The sequence below is a fragment of the Homalodisca vitripennis genome, chromosome 5, assembly GCF_021130785.1.
Source record: "Homalodisca vitripennis isolate AUS2020 chromosome 5, UT_GWSS_2.1, whole genome shotgun sequence".
In the NCBI taxonomy this organism is placed as follows: domain Eukaryota; kingdom Metazoa; phylum Arthropoda; class Insecta; order Hemiptera; family Cicadellidae; genus Homalodisca; species Homalodisca vitripennis.
In genome coordinates, this window is record NC_060211.1 from 1023634 (window position 1) to 1050614 (window position 26981).

Genomic DNA, 26981 nt, shown 5'->3' on the forward strand with positions numbered 1-26981 from the left:
CTGCAACTTTAATAAAAGCCAATTAGAATAATACTGAATTTAAAGCACCTGGATTCTGTGTTTTTAATTGGGAATTTTTACTATTTATAGAAGGTATGTTTATATTTGAAACAATAATGTTAGTCAGATCAAATGTTTACAAATTACCTGTGGACAGCTGATATGTTAAAAATAAATATTGATAAAGTCCTTGTTCCAAAAATAAAAATAGCGTATCTCTTGCAGTCATTGCTCTTTATAGATTACACTCACAGCCCTTGGGCCTTTTCCTTGATCAATTAAATACTGTTTTATCTCTATCTCATGAACATTCTGTAACTTAGTTGTTATTGGTGATATTAATTTATGTCTCTTAAAGCAATCTAATTTTGTTGATACATATCAAACACTTATGAGTCGACCAACTAGTTTTTACAGCAACCAGAGGAAATAGCTGTCTAGATCATGCATTGTCACAGATAGTTATCTGAAAGGTCTTTAACAATTGAATATTCAAATTATTCAATTATAAGACATTCTAGTAGGGGATTACCTCAAGGAAGTGTTCTAAGTCCAACATTATTTTCAATATATTTAAGTGAGATAAATAAGTTTACCAAATACAGTAAATTCATTACAATACGCAGATGATTTAATTTTGTACACTGCGGACAAGAAATATGATAATATACACAACATAATGCAAAATGCCCACAATATGACAAAAAAATAAGTTTGCAAAACTAAGCCTGGAATTAAATGTGACAAAGACTAAAATAATTATATTTTCCAGGAAAAAGTCCATCAATGAAAATAACAGACAACATAGACTGAATGGACAAGATATCCCGATTGTTCAGAATCTTAGACTGTTGGGTATTGTAATAGATATTAAGCTATCCTTCAAACCTCATGTAAATAATCTAATATTACAATGTCAAAGAGATCTTAAAATATTGAAAATCATTTCTTGTTGGAGAAAATGTGCGCACCCAAACATAGTAGTACAAGTCTATAGAGGATTGATACGGGGAAAATTGGATTACTGCTGTCATTTATTTGGACACTTACCTCAGAATGTGTTGAAAAAACTGGACACTATACAAAATTAAGCTCTGAGAATTAGTACAGGAGCTTACAAAACTTCAACAATATTAGCATTTCAAATGGAAACGGCCACATTACCTCTCGCATTACGACGTAATATTATAACAGAACGACTAGTTCACAAGATCATAACGGACATTAAACATCCAGCCTATGAGAAAATCATGTACACAAATTTTAATTGCAACATTATTCCATACTGGCAGAAAAACAAAAATCCAGTATTTATCGAGGCACTTAACACCATGGAAGAGATTGACCACAATTTTCTACAAGGAAAGACACATACAAGCAATCATTGGGAATTTAATATACCTTTATTTATGACTCCAGAAACTGTCAGTTGTGTTAATACCTTAAATGGTCAGGAGATTAAAAAAAGCACATAACCACAATTTATTACTGAAACATTCATTCACTAGTTGTCTTGACATAACCTACAAGAATCACCTAGTTTTGTACACAGACGGGTCAAGAGATAACAGAGGCACAGGAACAGCCTTCTATATACCACATTTGAATGTTAGGCAAAAATACTCTTTGAAAAAACAATATGTCCAACTATACAGCTGAGTTATATGCAATTTATAAAGAAGTGCTATATATAAATACTCTACAGTTTGAAATACGAGGTGTGTTAGAAAAGTAATGAGATTGGTAACACTGCGGGAGATCTGGCAACGTTGTGTCTACCGGCTGACGCTAAACCTGTTTATTTATCCCTTCCACTTCCTCAGTCCGAGTTACAACTCCGTACAGTTAACACATTAGTTTTGACAGCGCCATTAGTAAAGTTGTGTTTTAATTGTGCGTCACAGAAATGGAGCATCGAAATTTAGAGCAACGTTGTGCAATAAAGTTTTGTGCTAAACTTGGTGAATCCGCGAGTGTGACTTTTGAAAAGTTGAAACAGGTCTATGGGAAACAGTGCTTATCGAGAGCACAAGTTTTCCGCTGGCACAAATCATTTTTGGAAGGCCGAGAACACGTTGAAGATGAACCTCGCTCAGGGAGACCTTTGACTTCAAGAACGGACGAAAACATGGATCGTGTGAGGGCGCTTGTGAGATCAGACCGTCGTTTAACAATAATTTGTTCCACCAGGACAAACTGTCAACCAAGTGTTTTATAAAAGTGTCCTTGAAAATTTGAGGAAAAGAGTGATCCGTGTGAGACCGGAAATTGCAGACAAGTGGATGCTTCATCATGACAATGCTCCATGTCACACGGCCATTTCCATCTGTGAATTTTTGAACTCAAAACGCATTACTGTTGTTCCTCAACCCCCCTATTCACCTGATTTAAGTCCTTGTGACTTTTTCCTCTTCACGAAATTGAAACATGTCCTAAAAGGACGTCATTTTGGAACTCTGGAGAACATTCAAAAGACTGTGACCGACCAGTTAAAAGCCATACCAATTGAAGACTTCCAGCGCTGCTACCAAGAGTGGGAACGACGACTCCGCCGATGTATAGCTGCCCAAGGAAACTACTTTGAAGGGGATAACATTGTTGTTTGAAAATAATAAAAACTTTGGTTAGTATGAAATCAGTCTCATTATTTTTCTAACACACCTCGTATATGTTATTTGCTCTGACTCCCAAGCGGCAATTATGGCAACTGAACAAGCCAACAAAGGAAATAAAGCACATGGCCTAGTAATGACAATAATTATAAAAGTGATTTTAGATGGAAGCAGAAATGTAACATGTCAATGGGTTCCAGGTCATATGGACATTTATGGAAATGAAATGGCAGATAGGCTTGCGAAGGAAGCAATAATAGATGGAGTCAAGGAAGATGAATTTTATATAGGTAAAGAAGATTTCAAAGCTTACCAAAAGAAATTCTACACTGAGAGATTCAACCAAGAAATACAAGATTCGCACAAAGGAAAATGGTACAAGGACATACAGCAAGAGTTCAATAATCGACCTTGGTTTACCAATACCAGCATGAGAAGAAGGGACATAATAAACATAATTAGGATTTGTTTGCTACATGCAAATGTCAACTCCAACTTGTATATGATGAAACAGTATTTCACACCTTTATGTTTAAAATGCACCTTGGGACAAAGAGAAACATGGATCACTTTATACTTAAATGCCCTGGATATCACCATAAGAATAAGAATATTTTTATTGTCATAGAGCTTACACGAGCATCAACACAAGTCATGTATAAAATATATAAAAACTAGCATAAGTCCAGACAAGGAAAATTTGGTACCCAAAACATGAAGTTGCCAAAACAGTCACGCCACAATTTAAATTATTTTAAAATATAAATAAATAAATAACAAATTAAAACATGTATGTAACAAATAACAAGTAAAACACAGCCTCAGAAATTACAATAACAGAATTATATAACATTGATAAATTTTCTAATATAGTTTGTATAAATAAAAAACATATGACATTAACATTTAAAATCTAGTCATTAAATTAAATACGTTATGTCTAAAAACTAACCAACTAGTCAGTTCCACAGTCAAAAAATTCTTTCAATGAATAAAATGGATTGACTAAAAGCCAGGAATAAAATTTTTGTTTAAATTCATTGAAACTATATTTCGAGATAATTGGTCTTAAAAAGTTGTATAATTTCAAAGCAATTACTGTGTGACTATTAATAGTTTTGTTTAGTCTATAAAATTCTATGGATAAATTTTCTCTATTTCTGGTGTTATACATATGTCTGTCACTGTATCTCTTTAGAGGTTCAGGATGTTTGAGTATGTAGAGTACAATATCAAATGTATATAAGTTAAATATAGTTTGAATTTTATTTACAATAAAAATTGGTTTACAGTGAGCTAATGGTTCACAACATGCAATAATTCTAATGGCTTTCTTTTGTATAGTAAAAATTTCTGACATCCTACTGCAGTTTCCCCATAGAATAAGGCCATATCTGAGCACTAATTGAAAGAAAGCAAAATATGCCGTTTGAGGTAATCAGTGTGCACACAACACGTGAGACATCTTAGGAGGTAAACAATCCTGGAAAGCTTAGCTGATAGGTGATCAATGTGGGGTCCCCATGTTAAATGATCATCCACACAAACACCCAACAACTTCACATTATCCAACAATTCAATATCAGAATAAATATTGTAATTTACTTGTCTCAGGCTAAAAATTATATGCTGTGTCTTGTTTTCATTCAACAAAAATCCATTGGAGTTTAAACCGCAATGATGCTTGTTGAATGGATTCCATTGAAATTTGTTTCAATTCATTCAGGTCATTACTACTACTTAAAATGGTTGTGTCGTCTGCATATAATATAGTTTTGGAATTGACTGAGAAAGGTCATATAAGAATACAATGTTTCAAGAAAATCAGCAATCTAGTAATAATTGCAATCAGTAGTAGAAATTAGGAATAGTAGTACTAGTACATTAGGAAAAATTTTAGCCCTAGAGGATATGGTGGTATATAATGAAATTAATAGATATATTTTACTATGTAAGAGACAAATATAGTTGAATATAAAACTCATTAAGAGGAAACATAAATTAATGTTACCTGGTCATGGGTCTGTCTCCCGTGGTCCCATCCTTTTTCGGAATTAGGTGCCTGATGGACCCCTGGCAAGAAGACTTACCTTAAACCAAAACCATTCCTAACACCCCCTGATCTTAGAAAATCCTGATATCTTTTACTAACCAACAACTAAAGACAAACACGATGGTAGGTATTTAACAAGATAAGCTAACAACATACGATATGACTTAGATATTAATGAACATTACTAACATTTCAAATTATAACTAATAAATGTGACTCACTAATACACTAAAATCTCTTGTTCATAGCTGTGTTTAACATCAAGGCAACCACAGTAATCGAAATAACAATGTGCAAAATAATAAGAAGCACGAAAAAAGTGTTCAGTGCTCAAAGAGGCTTTTTGGTTTTAACACCTAGCCTATGCCAACAATAGGCACCAACAAGAAAAAAACGATATGGCTAACTTGCCATTGTTTACTTGTGGAGTGTTTACATGTGTTAACCTGTTCAAGTTACCTAATGAGACTTTGAGATGTTAATTCATGCTTGCAGAGACAATGCAAAGAAGAAAAGTTTATGAAAGGCACAAACGTTTTTGTAAGTCACATGAGCACTGAAGATGATCCTCACAGTGGAAGGATCATCTTCAACTGCAAACATTGAGTAAGTGTGGCAAATTGTTCAAGCAAACAGCAGACAAAACGATTGATGAAACTGCATTTGGAGTAAATTTATAACATCATAGAGTCCCACACCATCCTTCATGAACATTTCAACTTGCATCGAAGTTGTTTGCAAATAATTCCAAAGTTAATGACTAGTAAGTTACTTAATATGGCTGATAAAGATCCAATTTTACGAAAATATTGTAACTGGTGATGAAACACAGTATTTTTTTTCTACGACCCTCAAATAAAACATCAGTCCTGAGGATGTCAAAGAAATGGTGACAAAAACAAAGAATTTTCACAAAGTGATTTCCAAACGAATTTTCAACAGCTATATAAATTGTGGCAAGTGTAATGTTGCAAGAGGAGAGTATTTTGAGGGAAAATATATTTGTAACTTTTTAACTTGTTTAATAAATATATCACGAGCTTGTGAACACAATATCTTTTGTAATTTTTTAAACGTCTAGGCTTACCTTGGCACAAAGACAGTAAGTACTTGAACATAGCTTAGATGAGTTAATTAGTCAATCCTAACCAATGAAAAACATGGCGGCCATTCACAAGGTTTTAACACAACTAATTCCAAACCAATAAACAGGATGATTCTGATAAAAGAGTGCATTTTTCAGGGATAGAGGATGTGAATACAAACATTTTCGTCCAGTACACATGGAATCGCAAATGTTTTGCTTCCGAGAAAATTAAGAATTTGTGAAACGCCTCCTTGTAGGCAAAATTTTATTTCCTTCGTAGTAACACATAATGTGGACAAGAATGTTAAAAAATTATTATTACAGCAAATGATCAACATTTCTCTCATTTGTGTCTATGCAAAGCTGAGCTCATCATAACATCGACTGTTATACACTTTGAAAGAGTCAGGGTTTACTCCCACTTCTGCTGCTTAATAATATTTTGTCACAATCTTGTTTGCATGCAGCAGTGGTTCTTTTATTTGTTATTAAGAACAAAACAATTTTATTTTAAGTAGCTTTGCGTTTTTCTGACAAAATCTCAAAAGGCCAGAAAAATCAATTCATTAACCAGTCCTAATCAATGAAAAGTTTTGAGATGGTGGCCATTCACATTCAAGCAAATATTTTAACTCAACTAATTCCAAAACATACAAACAAACCAATACATTTTATATGATACATATATTACAAAATTATAAATACATTTTATTCTTTATTTTTGTTATAACTATGTGTTGCCTACATGGAGGCGTATCAATAATTCTAAATTTTCTTGGAAATGAAACATTTGCAACCCAATGTGTATTGGACAACAAAAGTTTGTATTCAAATCCTCTATCAACCCTGAAAAATGTGCACTTTTTATCGGAATCACCCTGTATTTTACATAAATGACACAATTATAAACAGCTTTTATTCTTTCTCTTTTTTTATGCCTCTTAAGTTTCAAGATTGCGGCCATTCAAAATTTGGAAAAGGAATAGTTTTATATCAGTTATTAGGCATTATAGCGCAAACCCAAACTCTTAGGATTCCCAGGTTATTTATAACAATGTTTGTTCCACACATGATGGTTTCTAAATAGCAGGCGTACAAAATTGTAAGTGGTAGGAATAATTGCAAAAACATTACAAGAATAATTGTGAACACATTAATAAGGTTCAGGCTAAACGTAGTAGGCCTACAGACACAGTATTTGTACATAGCTTAGATGAGTTCGTTAACCAGTCCTAATCAATGAAACGCTCCGAGATGTTGGCCATTCACATTCTAGCAAATATTTTAACTCAACAAATTTCAAAACATACACAAAAACCAATACATTTTTACACATCTTACGTAATTATAAATAATTTTTTTTTTTATCTCTTCGAAATGCGCTATAAACTTGAAATTTTGCATGGAACTACAGCAAAGTGTTGTTATGTGATCTGACATCTGACTGAGGTTCTACCAAAGGAAAGTTACAATATAAAAAACTGGGAAAAGGACCATTGTGGAGATTTTAGGTTGTACAGGAGGCCCTAAATAGATAAAGAAGGCAATTCTTTGTTTGAATCACATTAATAGTATTTCTCCTTCCATCCGCCTCACAATGGAAGTGGAAGTCCAAAACAAGCTTCCCTTTTTGGATGTGTGTGTATTAAGAGATAGGGATGTCCTTAAGACAACTGTTTTTCGAAAGATAACACACACAGGAAAATATTTAAATTATCAATCCAACCATCAAAAATCTGTCAAAGAAGGAGTAGCCTACTCGTTGTTTGATAGAGCAAAGAGCTTGTGCTCAGATAAAGATGGACTAAAAGAAGAATTTAAGAAAATTGAATCGGATCTCAGAAGCAATGGATACCCTCAATTAGTAATTAATAAGTGCAAACGAACCAGAAGAATCATTCCTGAGTCAGAAAAACAGAATTGTGATAAATTTGCGTTTATGTCAATCCCTTATGTGCCGGGATTATCGGAGAAAATTAGAAGAGTAGGTAGAAAGTACAACATTAGAACCGCGTTTAAAACACACAACACTCTTAGACAAAGTCTCGTAAAAACAAAACCAAAAAATGGCACACAGGATTCCAAAAACTGTGTTTACAGTATAAAATGTAGCTGCAATAGGGAATACATAGGCGAGACAAAAAGACCACTAAACGTAAGGATAAAAGAACACAAAGAAAACACGAGAAAGGGTTTCACAGAAAAGTCAAAAATTGCACACCATTGTTGGTCCGAAGACCATCATATGAATTGGGATGAAGCCCACATAATACATCGGGAACCACATTTCTTCAAAAGGAAATTAATTGAGGCAACATACATTAAATTGGCAGACCAACCAATCAGTCAACCATCAGTCGAGATTAGGCCGCTTTGGTTGCCAATTCTAAAAAATGAACTAAAGAGAAAACCAAAAGTATCAAACGGATCGGATATTTGTAATAAACCAATGCGGAGTCACAATATGGTTTTAAGAAGTTCATCTCGCATGAACCAATAATAACGAAAGGGCCCATTCCTGTTCCCCTTCCCTTGTATTTCCGCCATCTTGTTTTAGCCAGCCGTCACGATTGCCATTGGCTAGTCCCTCTGGTCAGTCGTAGGTGGTCAGTAGACGAGTGAAGACGCATTGTGACCTGTATTCCGTAGTTTAGTTTTAATGATTAGTGTTTTGTATAGTTTTGTATTAAGTGCATGTCTTTAGTGTTAGTGAAGTTGACAACAACATGTAGGTTGTGATTCCTGACTTAGGCGTGCCACAACGCTTTAGTAAGATTTGTTTATTTTAACTTAGTTTGTAATTATGTATTAGGTTAGTTCTTTACCTGAAGAAGAGATCAGATTGCAGATCTCGAAACGTAGTGTTACTGTTTTCTTGTTTCACTGAACGATGGCAAATGTCCGGAAAAATCCTGTTTCCTTCAAAGAAGGCAAAATCCATAAGCTGGAGGGAAATTTCAGGATAAACCAATTAAAAATGCGATAAGAGTTTTTCTTAAAATTCAAACCTTACTAGTGAAAGCGTTCACATTCCAAATGCTGACTGGACATAACCCCTTTAATATTTGAAGATCAGCATAATTCAAACCAATGACCAAACTGAGTTAAAATTGAATTATCAGGAAAATATATATTATTAGACCTGCTACACATAACTAGGTTGAGGATTGTTGAAGAGGTGAAGTGCTGCATGCTGGAGTTTGGTGCTGGCTCACTCAGATGGTTCTTACTGTATTTGTAATTGATAGGAAGTTTTCTACACTCAACATTTCAGTCTTCAGTTGGAAAGTGAAATTAACCCTCCAACTGATGACCGACAGCACAGACATTCATCAATACCGCTTGTGAACTGATTAAGACGGCACAGTCATTGGTCAACGCTATTATTATAAAGCGAAAACCGTTTAAGTTATAAAGCCACAACTTGCACCAGTTGAATCCTCTACTTATACATACCAATTCATTTTATATAGTTTATATTCGTAATGCCGCATGGCATACAGTTGACAGACTATGCAGCTGGTAAAGCGCTTGGTGCTGCATGGCCTTGACGTTCTTTTTTGCTACGTTATTATGTATGTTTATAATTGATTGTTATGTTGTGAAATGGGTGATCCTCGTTGTTCAAATTATATACATGAACTATTGGATGATGAAAATATTAGTTCTGATGATGAAAGTGAAATATTGGCAAATAAAGTGCATGATGATATTTCTTTATCAGATTTGTTGTCAGGTAGTCTGGATGATAATAAACCGGTGGAATGTGAGTTGAGTTGTGAAAATTGATAGTGACAGTGAACAAGTCACCATTATCTGATATTCCTCTTGTCCAAAAAATTCACCAAACACCAATATGGATGTGTACTGCCAAAAAAGTAGTACATATTTAACATTTTCATAAAAAAAATTTTGTGTTGTAAATAAGTGTATATATATTATTATATTTTTGTTCACTACAAAACTGTGTGTCATGTAAATGTTACATGGAATAAAATTTAGAAAACAAAATATTTACAATAAACATTTATCAATTTATGTACAGTAGTAATAAAAAAAACAATACTCTAGTAAGTGCATATTTGTATTGTTTTACGTTTTTTATTGGTTTCTATAAAAAAATTGATATACAACACTTATTACTTAGCATTTAGCACATATTTTTAAAAAATATGCTGAGCAAAGACAAAAAAACCAGTGTATCATCCTGGGAGTTTCTTATTATCAGTCGGAGGGTTAATGTTAGTCTGTTGTGTCCGATTTCTACTATTTCATATTCAAACAGTACAAGAATATAAATTTATTTATCTTTTGACAGACTAAATACAAATATACCCAACTTCAAATACAATTATTTACATCATTACCATTTTGCAGCCCTATCTACCTACATGAAGTGTGCAGGAAAGGAAATAAATCCCATCCTGTTGCTGATCTCATCCATACTTCAATTTGTTTTCAGTGTGCGGCAGACTTAGGATGTCCAGGAAAAAAAGGACAAAAGTATTCTAGGTTATAATTTTCGAGAGAGGCTACTCCAATCTTCAAGGTTGAAAACAGATTTTACTAAATTTTTATGTATACAACTGATTTATTGATATTGTGAAACACAGAATCACACAACTGCTCATTGGAGCTCAAAAACAAAAATGTACAAGAGAAAGGCAAAATCAATGTGTACAACGTGTTAACGAATTGTTTAAAATTACATGCTAAACAAAAATATAAAGTTGGCTATTTAACTATGAAACAAAACGATCTGAAATCGATATACAGTAAATATTATATTTACAGTCAAATTTATATCCTAGTTACGAACAGACGATTAAAGAGATCGTTCAGGAAGATTGCTCTTGGCCGTTACTTTCTTGAGCTTTCATCACGTAAGGTAGATCTGGAGGTGATGAATATGGCGTACATTCCAGCTGCTCAAACTCTCCATTTTCTAGCCTGGAAATTTTTTATTAAATTAAAATATTAAACATTATTAGACTTGAAATGTGCATGACCAACATAGATATTGTAGGCTATCTGCAAAGAAAATTATGGTGTGGTTTAAACATATGTAATATAATATATAGAATATACAAATAAAACACAAACAGTTGACCAATTGAGTTTTACAACATAAATTACTTCAGTACAACAAAAGTATGATGCTGAAGCAAGAAATCTACAAGAGCAATTCCTGGACAAATACTTGTTTCATGGCCTAGAAGAAGATAAGGGGAAATCACCTAGAAAAACCTTATACTAAAGGCTTTAGGATGACAAGCAAGTACCAATATCTTGATAGATCTGTCAATAAAAACAAAGCTGTCCGGACCCTGATAGAATGAATCTTCTGGAAAAACTTGCTGTAAGAAAAACATTTCCTGTGTATGCCAAGATAACGTTCAACTGCTACAACGTTCCTCGGAAAGAGAATTGATAACACAAATGAAATGTAAACCATCTGCACTTGCAAATTTAATTGAAATTTAAATATCATAGACTTGCACAAAGAAGGAAAAATAAGTGTAATGGGAAACTATAGACCGATATCGCTGATATCAACCTTTGCAAAAATAATAGAGAATGTTATTCTTGTAAGAATTTTGAACATCTGAGAGCAAACAACTTTGATTTAACAAGCCAACATGGGTTCCTTCAAAACACATCAACCTCAAGTGCTTTGGCGGATCTCATTGAATTTATCTTAGAGAAACTGGAAGAAGGTGATAATGTCATAAGGATCCATCTAGACATCTAAGACACTTGATTGTCTTAGCCACAAGTTTATTTTAGACAAACTTGGATATCTTGGCTTCGAAGGAACATTATGATGTTGGTTCAGAAGTTATCTGGATGGTCATGTACAGCTACTAGAATTGATAAAAAATCTAGGAACGGAGCAAGATTTACAGTAAGATCTACCAAACTTCCCATCTCTAGAGGAGTACCCGAAGAGTCTGTTCTGGGCACAGTGATATTCACACTTTTCACTTTTGACCTTCATTATGTTATCGAAAAATACTGTTGAATTATGATATATGCTGATGATTCTGTCCTTGTGACTTATGGACGATTTTGTCCTTGGGTTCAAGATTCAAGATACAAGATCTTTATTGGCCATTAAATAACATTTTCAGTTACAATAGCCTTTGTTATGAAAAAACATTTCACATAAAAACTAATTTACTTACTACTAATTTAGTTACATTAACCAGATGTATTTTGTAAGAGATCAAACATGTTGCACTTCATGTACTCGTCAACAGAATAAAAAGCTTTTGTCTTAAGCCAAGTTGAAATCCTTAATTTAAACTTATTAATCAGTAGTTCTCTTATAGCTGTTTGTTGAACAATCTAGTTTGTTGGGAATTGTAACTATTATAAGTCCGAGTTAGTCTTACTTGAGGAGCTACAAGATTATATCGAAACCTAGTGTTGTAATCATGTACTAACTCATGAGAGATAAAGGTGTTGATATTTTCTCTAACAAACACTAAGTTCTGATATACAATAGACAATAGACAAACTCTTTATTCACAAGTCATCAAGAAATGCAATGGTGTCAAGTTTTACATAGTTAGTTTTTATTAAAAGTTCTGTTCTTCTCTTTTCCAATTAAGTAGGCTTGCCAGATTTTCTGAAAGCTCAACCGGGACAAAAAAGGGGGGGGGCTGGGGGGTCCGCCCATCAGAAGAGCCTGGGGTCTGGAAAAATATAGGTATATGCAGGTAAATTAGTAACAAGTAAATTAGACATTATATTATAATTTATAAATGAAAATGAATAAATGTTATTCTCGTTAACATGGCAAAAGACAAACACACATTAAAATAAGTTTAAGATTAAGATTTTACATTTTGCTTGTATTTTTCGTCATTTTCAGCACTTCTTTCATGCTTTTTATTTTGGTGTAAAATTCTTCACAGCTGAGGCCAACGTTAATTTTACAAGTCATCAAGCCTTTTACCGTTGACTCTTTCATCAAACCACGATCATCAGTCCACACATTGTTCATCAAGGAGAACACCCTTTCAACCGGTGCTGATGTCCCCGGCGTGCAGAACACGTACTCAATAATTTTAAATAGGTTGTTTGCTGTTATATGGTTTTCTTTAAAGTGAGAAAACAACCTCAGCCATTTCTATTCACTTGGAATACGCTTATCACTTAGAGCTTCTTTCTCTGTCCACTTCTCCCAGATGGATTGAAAATAGTCTTTGGCAAGAATAACTTCGTCAAACAAAAAGTCAACGTTCACTTTTAGATCGCCATGATTAGGAAGACTTCCATTGATAAGTTCAGCGGAACGTTCAACATTTTCCTATGAAAGAACATTTTGTGTGGCCAGATCTACCCAGGAAAATTTCTCAGCGTGTCCAAAGCTATTCTCCCAAAGGTTCAAATATGCGATGCATCTGTCATAAAATCCATCAAATTCTTGTTTAATATGAATGCGATCTTATGTACAAGAGCCTAGGATAGGATCAAATTTCAATTAATCCGGGACGCGTAGTGAACCGGCCGGGACACCGGGATCGTAATTCAAAACCGGGACTGTCCCGGTCAAACCGGGACGTCTGGCAAGCCTACAATTAAGGAACTCATCCATGGAGTAGAAGGGCCGGTGGGAGAGCCACCTGGTCAGCGCAGTCTTCAGTCTCTTTCCTTGAAGCTTTCGTAAGTCGTCTGGAAGACGATTGAAGAGTTTTCTACCTATGTAGGATGGTTTCCTCTCGAACAGGGCGGAGTGGTGTAGGGGCAGGTGGAAATTGGAAGCGTGGCGGGTGTTGTAAGTGTGGAGATCGCGGCCTCGTTGCAATTGCTCCCTATCAGCGTGGACTATAACTTCTATGATATATAAGCCGATAATCGTTATCACGCCATGGTGGGGGAAGGCTTCCCTACAGCTTTCACTTGGACCAAGGCTGGACATGATCCTGACTGCTCTTTTCTGTAGTATCAGGATTTTTTTCAAGTTACCTGCACTTGTGCCTCCCCAAACTGTAAGGCCATACCTTATGTGGGACTCAAATAACGCATGGTAGGCGATTTTTGTAGTTGCATCATCACTGGCATGCTTTATTCTTTTCAAGACGTATAAGCAAGAATTCAGCTTTTTGGAAAGTGTGTCAACGTGATTGTCCCATGATAAGTTGCTATCAATTGTCATGCCAAGGAATTTAGTGTGACTTTCCATTGACACATCAGGCAGTGCAGGAATGTCTTCATGCCTCCTTCCAAAAGCTAGTTGTTTTGTTTTTCCTGTGTTGACTACTAAATCGTTTTCATGACAGTATTGATAAGCCATGTTGAGTGCAGTGTAGGAGTTGATTGCCAAGTTGTTAGGTGATGATTCGGCCACTAAAAGTGTTGTGTCGTCCGCATACATCAGAGGGGCACAATGTGTGCCCAAGTATTGTTGCATGTCGTTGGTCATGAGAATGAACAGGACTGGTCCCAACACCGATCCCTGGGGTACTCCTCTGTTGATAGGCAGGGGCTCTGATCTTACTGTATGTAAGTATGTTTTTTGAGTGTATTGAATTTCAACTGTCTGGCTTCTTCCCGCTAGATAGCTCTTAAACCACTCTTTAGCATGCCCTTTGACTCCAAGTTGTTGTGTGATCAATTCATGTCCTAGGCAGTCGAAGGCTTTGCTAAAATCTAGCATAATGCCAGTGACCATGTTTTTTCTTTCCAGGTTATCAACAATGAATTCTGCAAGTTGGATAATGGCAGATGTTGTGGATTTTCCCTTGATAAAACCGTGTTGTTTGTCTGTCAAAAGATGGTGCCGTTCACAGTGGTCCATTAATCTTTTCAAAACTACTTTCTCGATTACCTTTGAGCAAGTTGGGATCAATGATATGGGCCTGTAGTTAGTAGCTTTTAAGAGGCTGCCGCTTTTTAGCTTTGGATATACCTTACTTTGTTTAAGAGCTGATGGAAAATGCCCTTGAGCAAGTGATAGGTTTATTATTTTGGTGAGGGGTGAAATCAGGGCTTTGCTGCAGTGTTTCAGAATTTTTGCTGAGATTTCATCAAGCCCTGCTGAGGTTGAAGGCTTAAGGCTGTTAATTGTAGCCTCAACCTCATGATTATTAGTGAGAGGCAGTTGGGTTAAATCATGATTTGTACTTAGGAGTTGAGTTGCGATCTGTTTTTTTGTTCTTGGCTGTTTATTTAGGGTGTGATCTGCTATATTTGTGAAGAACTCGTTGAGGTGATTAGCTATTAGAAGGGGGTTGGTCGTGATTTCTCCTTGTATGTTGAGTTGTGGTTGAGAAGATTTTTGATATTTTTTTTCTCTCTCATTGTTTATAACTTGCCATAAGGCTTTAGATTTGTTTCCAGCAGTAGCTATGTGATCTGCAGCTGCTTTCTTTTTTACTGTTCTTAGCCTGATGTCGTAGTCTTTCTTGGCCTTGCACATTTGATTTTTATCCGTCTGTGCTCCTGTCAGCTCGTATCTTCGGAGGCAATCCAGATATATTATTTTGAGACGTTTAGTTTCTTCATCTGAATATATTTGTGCTTTCCTCTTCCTTTGTCGCACGATCTTCCTTGGACACACTGTGTTCATGGCTGCAACAATGGTTGATAAAAAGTTGTTGTAAGCTGTTTCTGCTGAGTCTGCGTTTTGTACGTTTTCCCAGTTTTCTTGTTCCAACTGTGCCTTAAGAAAATTTAAATTTTCTTGGTTTAAAACTCTGCGTATCATGTTCTTCTGGGATGACGGTTTTATATTGTGTTTTATTTCACAGAGTTGGGCAGTATGGTCTGAGATTCCAGCGTGAATTACGGTTAAAGTTATTTGTTCCCTATCCAGATTTGTGCAGATAAAATCTATTGATGACATGGATGTGGGGGTGACCCGTGTTGGAGGGAGTGGTAGCCTTGTGATGTTGTGGCTGCTTAAGGTGTTATTTAGCATTAGGTTGTCCCTATCTGTTTTCATCCCATCCACATTAATGTCCCCCATTATTATAATTGGGTGATTTTCTGCTTTTGTATCTTCAATCGTTGCTGAAAGTAGGCTTAATGCTTCCTCAAGCTGTCCTGCAGGAGTTCTGTAGACGCCAAGAATGTACAATTGTCTTTTCCCCGATGTTAATTTAATCATTCCCATTTCACATAATAGTTCTTGGTTATTTTCTATGTCAACAGGCTGTACCAATGTTTCCAGTTTGTCTTTGACAAATATGGCAACACCTCCTTTTTTGTGGTTTGTACGGCTGAAATGTGTTATTAGACAGTAGTTTGGTATTCTAGTGCTTTCAAGTTGGTCTTTCTTTAGCCCATGTTCACTTAGGATGATAACATCTGGGTTTATTTCTTCAAGAAAGTGATTCAATCTGTTTGTTTTGTTACTAATTTCTTGCATGTTTTGGTGTAGGATGTAAAGTTTATTTAGAGGATTTGCTGAACTTGAGGTAGCTGTTCGTCTTGCTGCATTGAGATGGGAAACTGTCATTTTTTTGTTTAGGCCTCTTTGCTCGATTTCTCCTTGAACTTTTTCAGATGGCAGGCCTCTAAAAAATGTGCAACATGGCCAATTCGATAGTGTTCATTAATTTTCTTATAGATGTCTACATGATTAGTAAAGAAGTCTTCAAGGTTCTCTGTGTCCAACCGAATTAATGCTGTTATTGGCGGTTTCTTCACTGATGGTTTCGGTTTACTGATATATCCTAGTCCAGCCTCATCAACTGTTCCTCTTTGATGAGAAATTGCATGTTCCTCTTTGATGAGAAATTGCATCTTGGGGGGCATTTGTAGCAGCCGGTGGTTCTGCAGAATTGCTGGCTGAATTTAATTCTGCGTTACTATGTTCTGTTGTGTTACAGGCTAGATGTTTGGACCTATACTTGGCTGCTTGTAAAGATGTACTGTATACTTTCCTTGTACTCTTCTTGTTCGTTACAGGTTTTATGAATGTTTTCCGGGGTGTTGAAGAGATGGAATTGGGTGGCCTAGTTGCGTTCATAGAACTTTGATTGTTTAGCTGTTCCTGCAATGTTTTGACAGTGTTTTCCATACAGAGTGAGTTTTATGTCCTGGCACACCTGGATATAATTTAAACGGCCCGAGATATCCATGTGAAACATTGACACTACCTATTATAACATATTTTTTTTAATTTTTCAAGTTGTTGAAAATTTTGCCCCCCTTTTCTAAGGGGGGGTAAAGGGGGGCAACTAAAAATTTTCAAATACAAACCCTTATCATGTGACCCCTCATTTTAAAGGGAATAAAAAAAGAAATCCAATAATGCAAACTAGAGGTCTCTACGTTTATTTTAACAGATTTTATGACAAATTTACAATTGAGTAAAAGGGGGGGGGTAAAGGGGGGCAACTAAAAATTTTCAAATACAAACCCCTATCATGTCTCAAGTTTTTACACACGTCTAGCACACTGTCAAACAGCCGAAGGTGAACAGTTTGAACACCTGCTACATTAAAACAGGTAACTGGTTTTAGAATTTGCCTTAGTGTTGACTCATGTTACAATAAACAAGACAAGACAGTTACTGATTTTATTATTGTAAATTTGTAATAAAATCTGTTAAAATAAACGTAGAGACCTCTAGTTTGGATTATTAGATTTATTTTTTTATTCCCTTTAAAATGAGGGGTCACATGATAAGGGTTTGTATTTGAAAATTTTTAGTTGCCCCCCTTTACAAAAGGGAGGCAAAATTTTCAACAACTTGAAAAATAAAAAAAAATATGTTATAATAGGTAGGGTCAAGGTTTCACATGGATATCTCGGGCCGTTTAAATTACATCCAGGTGTGCCAGGACATAAAACTCACTCTGTATATACAGGGTGAATTTAAGTTAGTGTCGAAAAATTTTTTGGGTGATACTACTCAGTATTATAGACCAAAATATGAAAATAAAAAATCCCTATCCCATCTATCTTTTAACTACGACCAATTTCGCTATTTTGTTAAAAAATCATGTTTTGTTGCAATAAAACTCAATTTTCTCCATTATTTTTAATGTTTTTTTAATTCTGAATCCATTTTTGAAATCTACACAAAATTTTTCATGGGAATAATGGAGAAAAACTGTCTTGAAAATAAGTTTGATACAAACAAATTGCTAATAAATCAAATTCTTAAGTTTTCGGCAAAAACATTAAAAAGATATTAGACCCGAGGAATTAAATGAAGTTAATTCTGAAGAGAGGCCAATACCACAAAAAACTTTCCCATTTTGTGGGCTTTAAAATGACATAATGCAGCGTTACTTTTATTTTCATCTTATACTGGTTATTAAAGAATCAGTATTGGAAAACAAGGTCTACTTAAAATATCACGGTGCCAAATAACCAGTCAAAATCGTGTTTAATTCAATAATAAATCAAATATAGGATAAACACATAAAGAACAGTTACAAAAAAGAATAATCATAAAAAGTAAGTAATCTACAAATTGCTTTCAAATTGCCTGCCTCCAGATTGTCATATCTTATCAGTTTTTACTCCTGACTATCTTATCTCTACAATCACAAGTATGAAGGAATACCCCATGTTTCAGGTTTTATTTTGTCTTTCAGCTGACTTTACCTCTATCCACTTAAAAATAGTTATTTGAGTCGTAGCTATCATGGATTTCACATCGAGAGAGTATGCAGAGATGCATTTTGTATATGGTTTTTGTGGCGGGAATGCTCTGGCTGCTCAGAGAGAATACCACGCTCGGTACCCAGATCGTAGAGTTCCTAGTGATAAAGTTTTTACGAGGCTACATCAGCGTTTGTTGGAGAGAGGAACAGTTCACAGGCAGCGTAATGAGGTAGGTCCTGTTCTTCGAGATGTTGGCTTAGATGAACGAGTTCTAGATTTAGTTCAAGAAAATCCTGAGGTCAGCAGCTGACAACTTGCCAGAGAAGTTGGTGTTTCTCAGAGTAAAGTGTTAGGAATCTTACACGAAAATAACTTCCACCCCTATCACTTTACAAAGGTTCAAGCGTTAGAACCAAATGACTTTGGTCCAAGAGTAGAGTTCTGTCGCTGGCTGCTCAATAGTGATATTGAACAATATCATTTTTTGAGAAACATTTTGTACACTGATGAGTCTACCTTCACTAGGGCTGGTGTTTTTAACACGCATAACATGCACCATTGGGCCGAACAAAATCCCAGGGCTTCAAGAGAAAGTTCCTTTCAAAGACGTTTTCATCTCAACGTATGGGCAGGAGTCATCGGAAACCAACTTGTGGGTCCCCACATTTTTCAAGGAACCTTAAATAGTGAAGTTTACTTGGACTTTTTACAGCATACCTTGCCCACACTTCTGGATGGACTTGATATGGACCACAATCAGAGGGACAACATAGTTTTCCAACAGGACGGTGCTCCTCATTTCAGCAATGAAGTGCGTCAGTGGTTAACGGACAATTACCCGACATGGATAGGTCGCGCTGGAACTGTAGCTTGGCCGGCCAGATCTCCTGACCTATCTCCTATGGACTTCTTTGTTTGGGGGACTATGAAACAGGAAGTTTACTCGACCACTGTAAACTCTGAGGAAGACTTAAGAAACCAGATTGAGTTAGCTGCCCAAATAGTGCGTAACAAGTTATCTTTGAACGTGACGGTTAGGGCAATGAGGAAGCGTGCGAGAGCCTGCATTAGAAACGAAGGCAGGCAATTTGAAAGCAATTTGTAGATTACTTTCTTTTATGATTATTCTTTTGTGTAACTGTTCTTTATGTGTTTATCCTATGTTTGATTTATTATTGAATCAAACACAATTTTGACTGGTTATTTGGCACCGTGATATTTTAAGTAGACCTTGTTTTCCAATACTGATTCTTTAATAACCAGTATAAGATGAAAATAAAAGTAACGTTGCATTATGTCATTTTAAAGCCCACAAAATGGGAAAGTTTTTTGTGGTATTGGCCTCTCTTCAGAATTAACTTCATTTAATTCCTCGGGTCTAATATCTTTTTAATGTTTTTGCCGAAAACTTAAGAATTTGATTTATTAGCAATTTGTTTGTATCAAACTTATTTTCAAGACAGTTTTTCTCCATTATTCCCATGTAAAATTTTGTGTAGATTTCAAAAATGGATTCAGAATTAAAAAAAACATTAAAAATAATGGAGGAAATTGAGTTTTATTGCAACAAAACATGATTTTTTAACAAAATAGCGAAATTGGTCGTAGTTAAAAGGTAGATGAGATAGGGATTTTTTATTTTCATATTTTGGTCTATAATACTGAGTAGTATCACCCAAAAAATTTTTCGACACTAACTTAAATTCACCCTGTATATACAGAGGGGTGCAAAAGTAGGTATACAGTTTTAGTTGGTTGGTAATACCCAAGTTAGCCACCTGATCAGCTGTGTAATACGTTTGCTACTAACAGCAATGTTTTCTCATTGTTACTGTTGTTATTATTACACTTCTGTCATCATGGCTGGTTACATGACCAACGATCAACGAAAGTGGGTTTTGAAAGAATATTGGAAGACAGAAAACTGTGAAAGAGTTCGAGAGAGATGGAGAGAAGAGTTTGATACACCACCACCAACCAGATTAAGTATTTATAGACTAAGAGATAAGTTTAACCTTACAGGATCTATCTGCAATGGTCCAAAGGCTGGACGACCAATCACTGTCACTACTCCTGAAAACGAAATGATTGTCGCGCAGACCTATGTTCAAAGCCCAAAAAAGTCAAGAAAAAGGGCATCAATTGAACTGGGCATTGAACGCAGATCTTTAGGACGCCTAATGAAACGGTTAGGTTTGAAAATGTACATTCCAAGACTTATTCATGGGCTAATAGAGGACGACCCTGATCGTCAACTGCAGTTTTGCGAGATAATGTTAAACGAGGAACTTCAAGGTGCGGGAATTATTCAAAAAATTGTTTGGAGCGATGAGGCTAATTTTAAGCTGTCAGGAGCAGTCAATAGACACAACTGTGTCTATTACTGTTTTGATAATCCACACTTGACATTCGAAGAACAGCTGAATCAACCTGGAGTAACAGTTTGGGCTAGCATTTCATGTAAAGGTGTCATTGGACCTGTCATTTTTCATAACACTGTAGACCAACATGCATACAGGAACATGCTGACTGACGTTATACCACAAATCAAAATCCAGCAGGGTAATGAGGAATTCTACTTCCAACAAGATGGAGCTCCTGCCCACTATGCGACAATCGTGCGTGACCTACTAAATCGGGAGTTTCCTAACTCGTGGATCGGTCGAAGAGGATCGGTTGAATGGCCAGCAAGATCTCCCGATCTGATGGATTTTTTCTTTTGGGGAGTTGTCAAAGACAAGGTTTTTTCGAAAAAAAAACCTCGTGATCTTAATCAGATGGTTGAATTCATTCGCCAAGCTTGCCAAGACATAGATGAAAATAAAGAACTTTGCCGAAAAGTGTGTTTAAGCGTAACTTCAAGGTTACAGCAGTGTGTTGACTGTGAAGGCAAACAATTTGAACACAAAAGGAAGTAAGTGTATTGGTGAAGTACAACACTTTTAAGAGTTAATTTCTGTTTCTTAACGCTCTTAAAATAGATTGTAAAAGTTTAGTTTTTGTAGAAATAAACCTACTTATTCTTTAACATATTTAATTACTGTATACCTACTTTTGCACCCCCCTGTATATATATATATATATATATATATATATATATATAAATACAAGCAAGAGTCATTATTTTAAAATTACAAAAAGACTGTCTGCAGGTTATGAAGGATCTTGGAATGCAGGCATACATAGCTTTCAACATGGCTCTTAACTATTGCAGCTCTAATGATCTTGTTCTAAATGAAAGTAAAACCATACAGATAAACTTTGGAAGCAAGAGAGATGACATCCATGCTCTTCCTAATTTATAATGTGCTAAGTCAACTCATCTAGGACTCATACTGGATGACCATATTTCCTGGGCTGATCACATTGACAAATTATGCAGCAAGCTGGGTAGCTCATTTTTTGTCTTGAGATGGATGTTGGCTATAGCCTCACCTCAGACTAGCTATCATACACTCTTTGAGGGACACTTAAGTTATGGCATCGCGCTTTGGGGGCCTCATCACATAACCACCTTGAGCGAGTACTTATAATGCAGAAGGAGGCTGTGAGGTTGCTTCCATGGTCTAGGAAAAAAAAGAAAGCTGCAGAGACACATTTAAGGGTAACATATTAACTGTACTGGCCATTTATCTATTATAGCTAGGAAACCATTTGCGTAGTTAATTCAAAAGGCCTTGTACAGAATGCATACTTCCATTCGTATGGTACTAGGCTTGAAAATGATTTCAACTTGGTTTCTCACAGGGCTGGAAGATTTCATAAGAAGCCTACATATGCTGGTACTAAATTCTACAATGCACTGCCTCCTGAAATCAAGAAAACTGAATCATGAGGTTTCAGAGCACATTTTCAAGCTTGGCTTCTTCAAAGACCATTTAACAACATAGCAGAGTATATGGACTGGCCAAACAACTTCCCATGAATACATTTGTGTATAAAACTACCCAATTTGTATTGTATGACACAATTTTCAATTTTTCAACTGTAAAATAAAGTTTCTCTCTATATCTCTCAGAGGGATGCAGGAAACCCTGATTGTCAGCCTGGGACCGATATTGCCTGTAGTTCATTTGGGAGTCCTGCACTTTCAGAATAAAGAGCATTATCTGGAGACTGAAGACATTTATTTAATTAAATATAATTATAGTTTAAACACTGAATTTTACATTACATTGGATTAGATTTTTGAAACACCACAAAATGTTAAGGAATATAATTGAGAGTACAAGTTATGTCAAAACACATAAAAATCAAGAAATCTTTTTAAAATCCCAAAATAAATAGTGACAAATATGTGGGCCTTCTCACATGCCACACACACGTACGCAAGCACACACACACATATATGTATGGTTAAAAAATTAAATTCCCTTCAGAATAAGTAACCATTTTGTACTTTCCTGTACGTTTTCATATAGTATTTGAGTGTAAAAACATGGTGATTTGGATGGCCATCGCACGCACTCTATTACTTGGCGAAAAGTGGCTATTGTTTCACTAAATTACTTAAAATTCGCACTCTATTACTATGGCGAAAAGTGGCTATTGTTTCACTAAATTACTTAAAATTTTCAGCATCTGTTAATAGTTGAATATCTGCATGAGCACCCTTAACCGATGCCATAATACCGCAAGTTTTCTAATTTATATTTCAACAGGTTTCATTATTATACTGAAAGATTAGAACTGGATGAAATAACTGACAATTTTTACAAACAAAAACTTTAAATACAAAGTGATTACACTAAGGCTCGATGCACACTTGCATATTTGCAAGTAGCGTGCACGCCGCGGGCAAGCTGCGTGCGCTTGGCTTGTTTTTTCCATCTATACACACTACAGCGGTTTTTCGGCGTCTTCAGTCTCTTTGCACCTCCCAAGCAGCATGGATGGTCACAGACAACGTGTTGCATTTGCGTTTGCTGTGTGTGATTATTTATACAATGACAAAAAGCGAAGTATGTCGGTGCATCCCTTAGTTAGTGCTCATTTGTTAAAAGGGGCGTTTGTTACGCTTTTCCAAGATCTTCGTCGAGATGAGAAGAAATTTTTCAATTATTTTAGGATGAGTGTAGTATCATTTGATGAACTTGAAGCAAAACTTGAACCAAACCATAAATATGACAAGTTTTTTTACATTAAATTTGATTAGGATAAATTTGTAAAAATTACCTATTTCATTTTTTCTTTGTCGGATTTCTCATTAAATCCCTCGAATAACTCCTCACAAACGATAAACCAGGCTCCTCTCTTTTTAATCCTGTCATGGTAATGTTCTGATGTCGTATCCCAAATGACAGGCTGGTTTTTGACAGCAGCAATAAACAGTTCAGTATCGACGTTGATATCCATCGCGCGGTCAATGTGTACTCGCTGATTGCCTAGCAAAGACTGCCAAGCCGCCAGACTTGTTGTGCAAGCCGCGGCGTGGCAGTAGTGGCGTCCTTCCAAGCTCACGCTGCTTGCAAGTCGCTTGTTAGTCGCGTGCACGCTGCGGCTCCGCTCGAGTGTGCACTACCTAACTAACAACTCACTACTGCTAAACCGCCGGCGGTCATACGCAGTTTGCCCGCGGCGTGCACGCTACTTGCAAATACGCGAGTGTGCATCGAGCCTTAAGATAAGATTAAACTATTTGCAAACCATCATGGAAGAGATTCGTAGCGAAGTCAGGTGGCCCATTCATACCATAATTACAGGACAAATCCATAATGACATCATGTTTTTATAAAAACACTTTTCAATTATAGTATACAAATGTAGTAGTTTTGTTTAACTTAATTGACTACATTAACAATAAATAAATACTTTATTTCATTATATTTGGTGTTAGCAGTTATTGTAGCTTCATTTGTTGTTATTTTTGCTACACTTTAATTTTATACACGTTTTATAATTGGCAACTGTTTTGATTACAAAATAGTTTATATACAAAATAATTAAGAGAAATAGTTTTTTAATCTAACCCTGTTAGTTTGAGAAGTAATTTATGTAACAGGAAAATATAAAGCTGATGTACAGATTTTTTGTATTGCAAAGGAAAAAGATTTATTTGAAACTAACAAAAATCTCTTTGTAAGGAATAAACTTTCTAGAAATCAAGAAATCAAGAATCTTTATTGTTGTCCCACTTAAAAGTATTAACAATGTCAAAGCTGGTATGAGTTAGGCCACATCAATTGTCACATTTCTTATAACTAATTAAAATTCCTTAAAACCAGTTTAAAATTCAACATTTACAACTAATTAAAATTCCTTAAAACTAGTTTAAAATTCAACATTCAATGTTATTAAAATCACTTAAATAAACTTCCTCAACTGAATAAAAGGCTTTCACTTTTAGCCACTTAATTAACATATTCTTAAAGTTCTTAGTGCTCATTGTTTTGGCGTTGAGAGGTAACTTATTAAATAGTTTTGTACCAATGTAGATATAGCTATGTTGGGATTTGCTCAGCCTAGTATATTTCACATCAATTAAGTTTACAGATCTGGTATTATAAGAATGTACAGAGTTTCTTAGGCTAAACGAAGTCAGATTTTCTTTGATAAAAACCAGGCTTTGCAAAATGTAAATACTTGGCAGCGTTAGTATACCTAGCTCTATAAAAAAAGGTTTACAAGAATCTGTTTCACTTATGTTCACAAGGCATCGAATAGCTTTTTTTTGACATTTAAATACTTCCTTTGCACCACCAGAGTTGCCCCAAAGAATAGTGCCATACAAAAGGTGAGAGTGAAAAAGTGAAAAGTAGGCATTGATAAGTATACTAGGACTTGTACATAACTTGAGTTTCTTTAAACAAAAGATAACTCTAGAAAGGCGAGAGCAGAGTGAGTTGGTATGAACACCCCAAGTAAGGCTAGAATCTAGATTAATTCCTAGAAGTTTCACAGATTTATTTTCAGAGCCTTTAGGTCTACTACTTAAACTAAATACAATGTTTTCTGTTTTTTCTTGGTTAACCTTTAATTTGTTTGCATGAAACCATATGTGGGATCTTTCTTTCATGTAATTCAAAATTACATTATTCAGGTTACGATCTTTACCTGATGTTAACAGAGTTGTGTCGTCTGCATAGAGTAAGGTTTTGTTAGGCACAAAGGCAGGCAAGTCATTTACAAAAACAGTAAACAAGAAGGGGCCCAGGACGGAGCCCTGAGGCACTCCACAAGTAACATGCTTAAGACTAGACAGGTCTGCGCCCACCCTCACATACTGCAAACGATCAGTCAGGTAAGAAATGAACAGAGACAGTTCCTTGTGCTCAACACCATAGTAACTTAGCTTTTCTATGAGTTCATTATGAGGTACCATATCGAATGCTTTACTTAAGTCTAAAAGTAGTGCACAGGCTTCTTCCTTGTTTTCAAAACTTTCTAATACATGAGATACAACAGTTTCCACTGCCTTAACAGTTGTCAAGTTATTCCTGAATCCGTACTGAGCAGGTGTAAACAAGTGGTTATGCTCAAAAAAATTCACAATTTGCTTTTTCATAATACTTTCAATTATTTTAGATATAACAGCCACAAGGGCGATTGGACGATAATTGCTTATATTTGACCTATCTCCTTTCTTGTGGATAGGAACAGTGACAGTAACTTTTAGACATTGAGGGTAAATGCCTATGCTAAGAATAAAATTAATTAAATACGTTAATGGACAGGATATGTTTTCAATAGTTTTTTTTAGCACAAAATTCGAGAGGCCAAAGACGTCCTCAGATTTAGAATTGCTTAGCTTATTTACAGTATTACACACGTCAGCAATGCTCACTTCAGACCAAGTGAAAGAGGGTGAATTGGGTGATTTAATACCCGATGATTTCAATACATCTATAGGACAAGCAGTGCTTACACTATCACTATTTCTATTTACAATATCATTAATATTTACAAAGAAGTCATTAAACTCACCAGCTGTAATAGGTGTATCATGGTTTAGACCTTTTTTTGTTTAAGCGGCCAGTAACAGAGTTAATAACCGCCCATGCAGCTTTACAGTGATTATTGGATTCCATTATATACTTATCATTTGCCATTCTTTTTGCATTGTCTATTTGCTCTCTGTAATATTTCTTCAAATTTCTGTGGATACACACTAGGCTAGGATTAGACTTACTTCTTTCGTAGCATATATCTAGGAGTAGCCTAACTTTAGCAAGGTAAGGAGTATACCAATTTTTGTTTACCATGTTACGGCTTTCATTGCTATTCTGTTTGATAGTTTTTGTTTTTAAAGGACAACATTCATTGAAATTGTCAGTTAAAATTTGCATAAAAGACTGGAAAGCTTCGTCAACTTTACTTGCCAGTAAAAATACATTTAACCAGTTAATCTGACTTAACCTACATTTAAGCCTATTAATACAATTTTCATTCAATAGTCTGTAAGTTATAGTTCTCGGTGTGCAGTCTGCAACTGATGGGAACACTTTACTTTTCTTAGTTAGGCCAAGGAAGCTCATTTTCAGAAGAAGTCCACTGTGGTCGGAGAGATGAGGGGGTGTTGTTTCACAGATACAAGTTGTAGGCTGCAGGTTGGAAATAAAGTTATCCAAACAGGAAGAGTTACGGGTTGGTTGAGAGTTCAGACAAAAACAGTCATAAGACTTTAGCATGTTTAAAAAATTTTTAACTTGACTGTCATTGT

The 26981-nt window shown here is 35.5% G+C and overlaps 1 protein-coding gene across 1 annotated transcript in view; it reads right to left on the reverse strand.

The window, feature by feature from the left end:
* Window positions 1-10323: 10323 nt before the first annotated feature.
* Window positions 10324-26981, reverse strand: part of LOC124361716 (elongin-B) — a 39726-nt gene continuing 23068 nt past the window's right edge. The window contains exon 4 of the mRNA XM_046815641.1: window positions 10324-10702. Coding sequence (XP_046671597.1) covers window positions 10591-10702 — 112 coding nt within the window. The 3' untranslated portion in view covers window positions 10324-10590. The remainder of the gene's footprint in view (window positions 10703-26981) is intronic.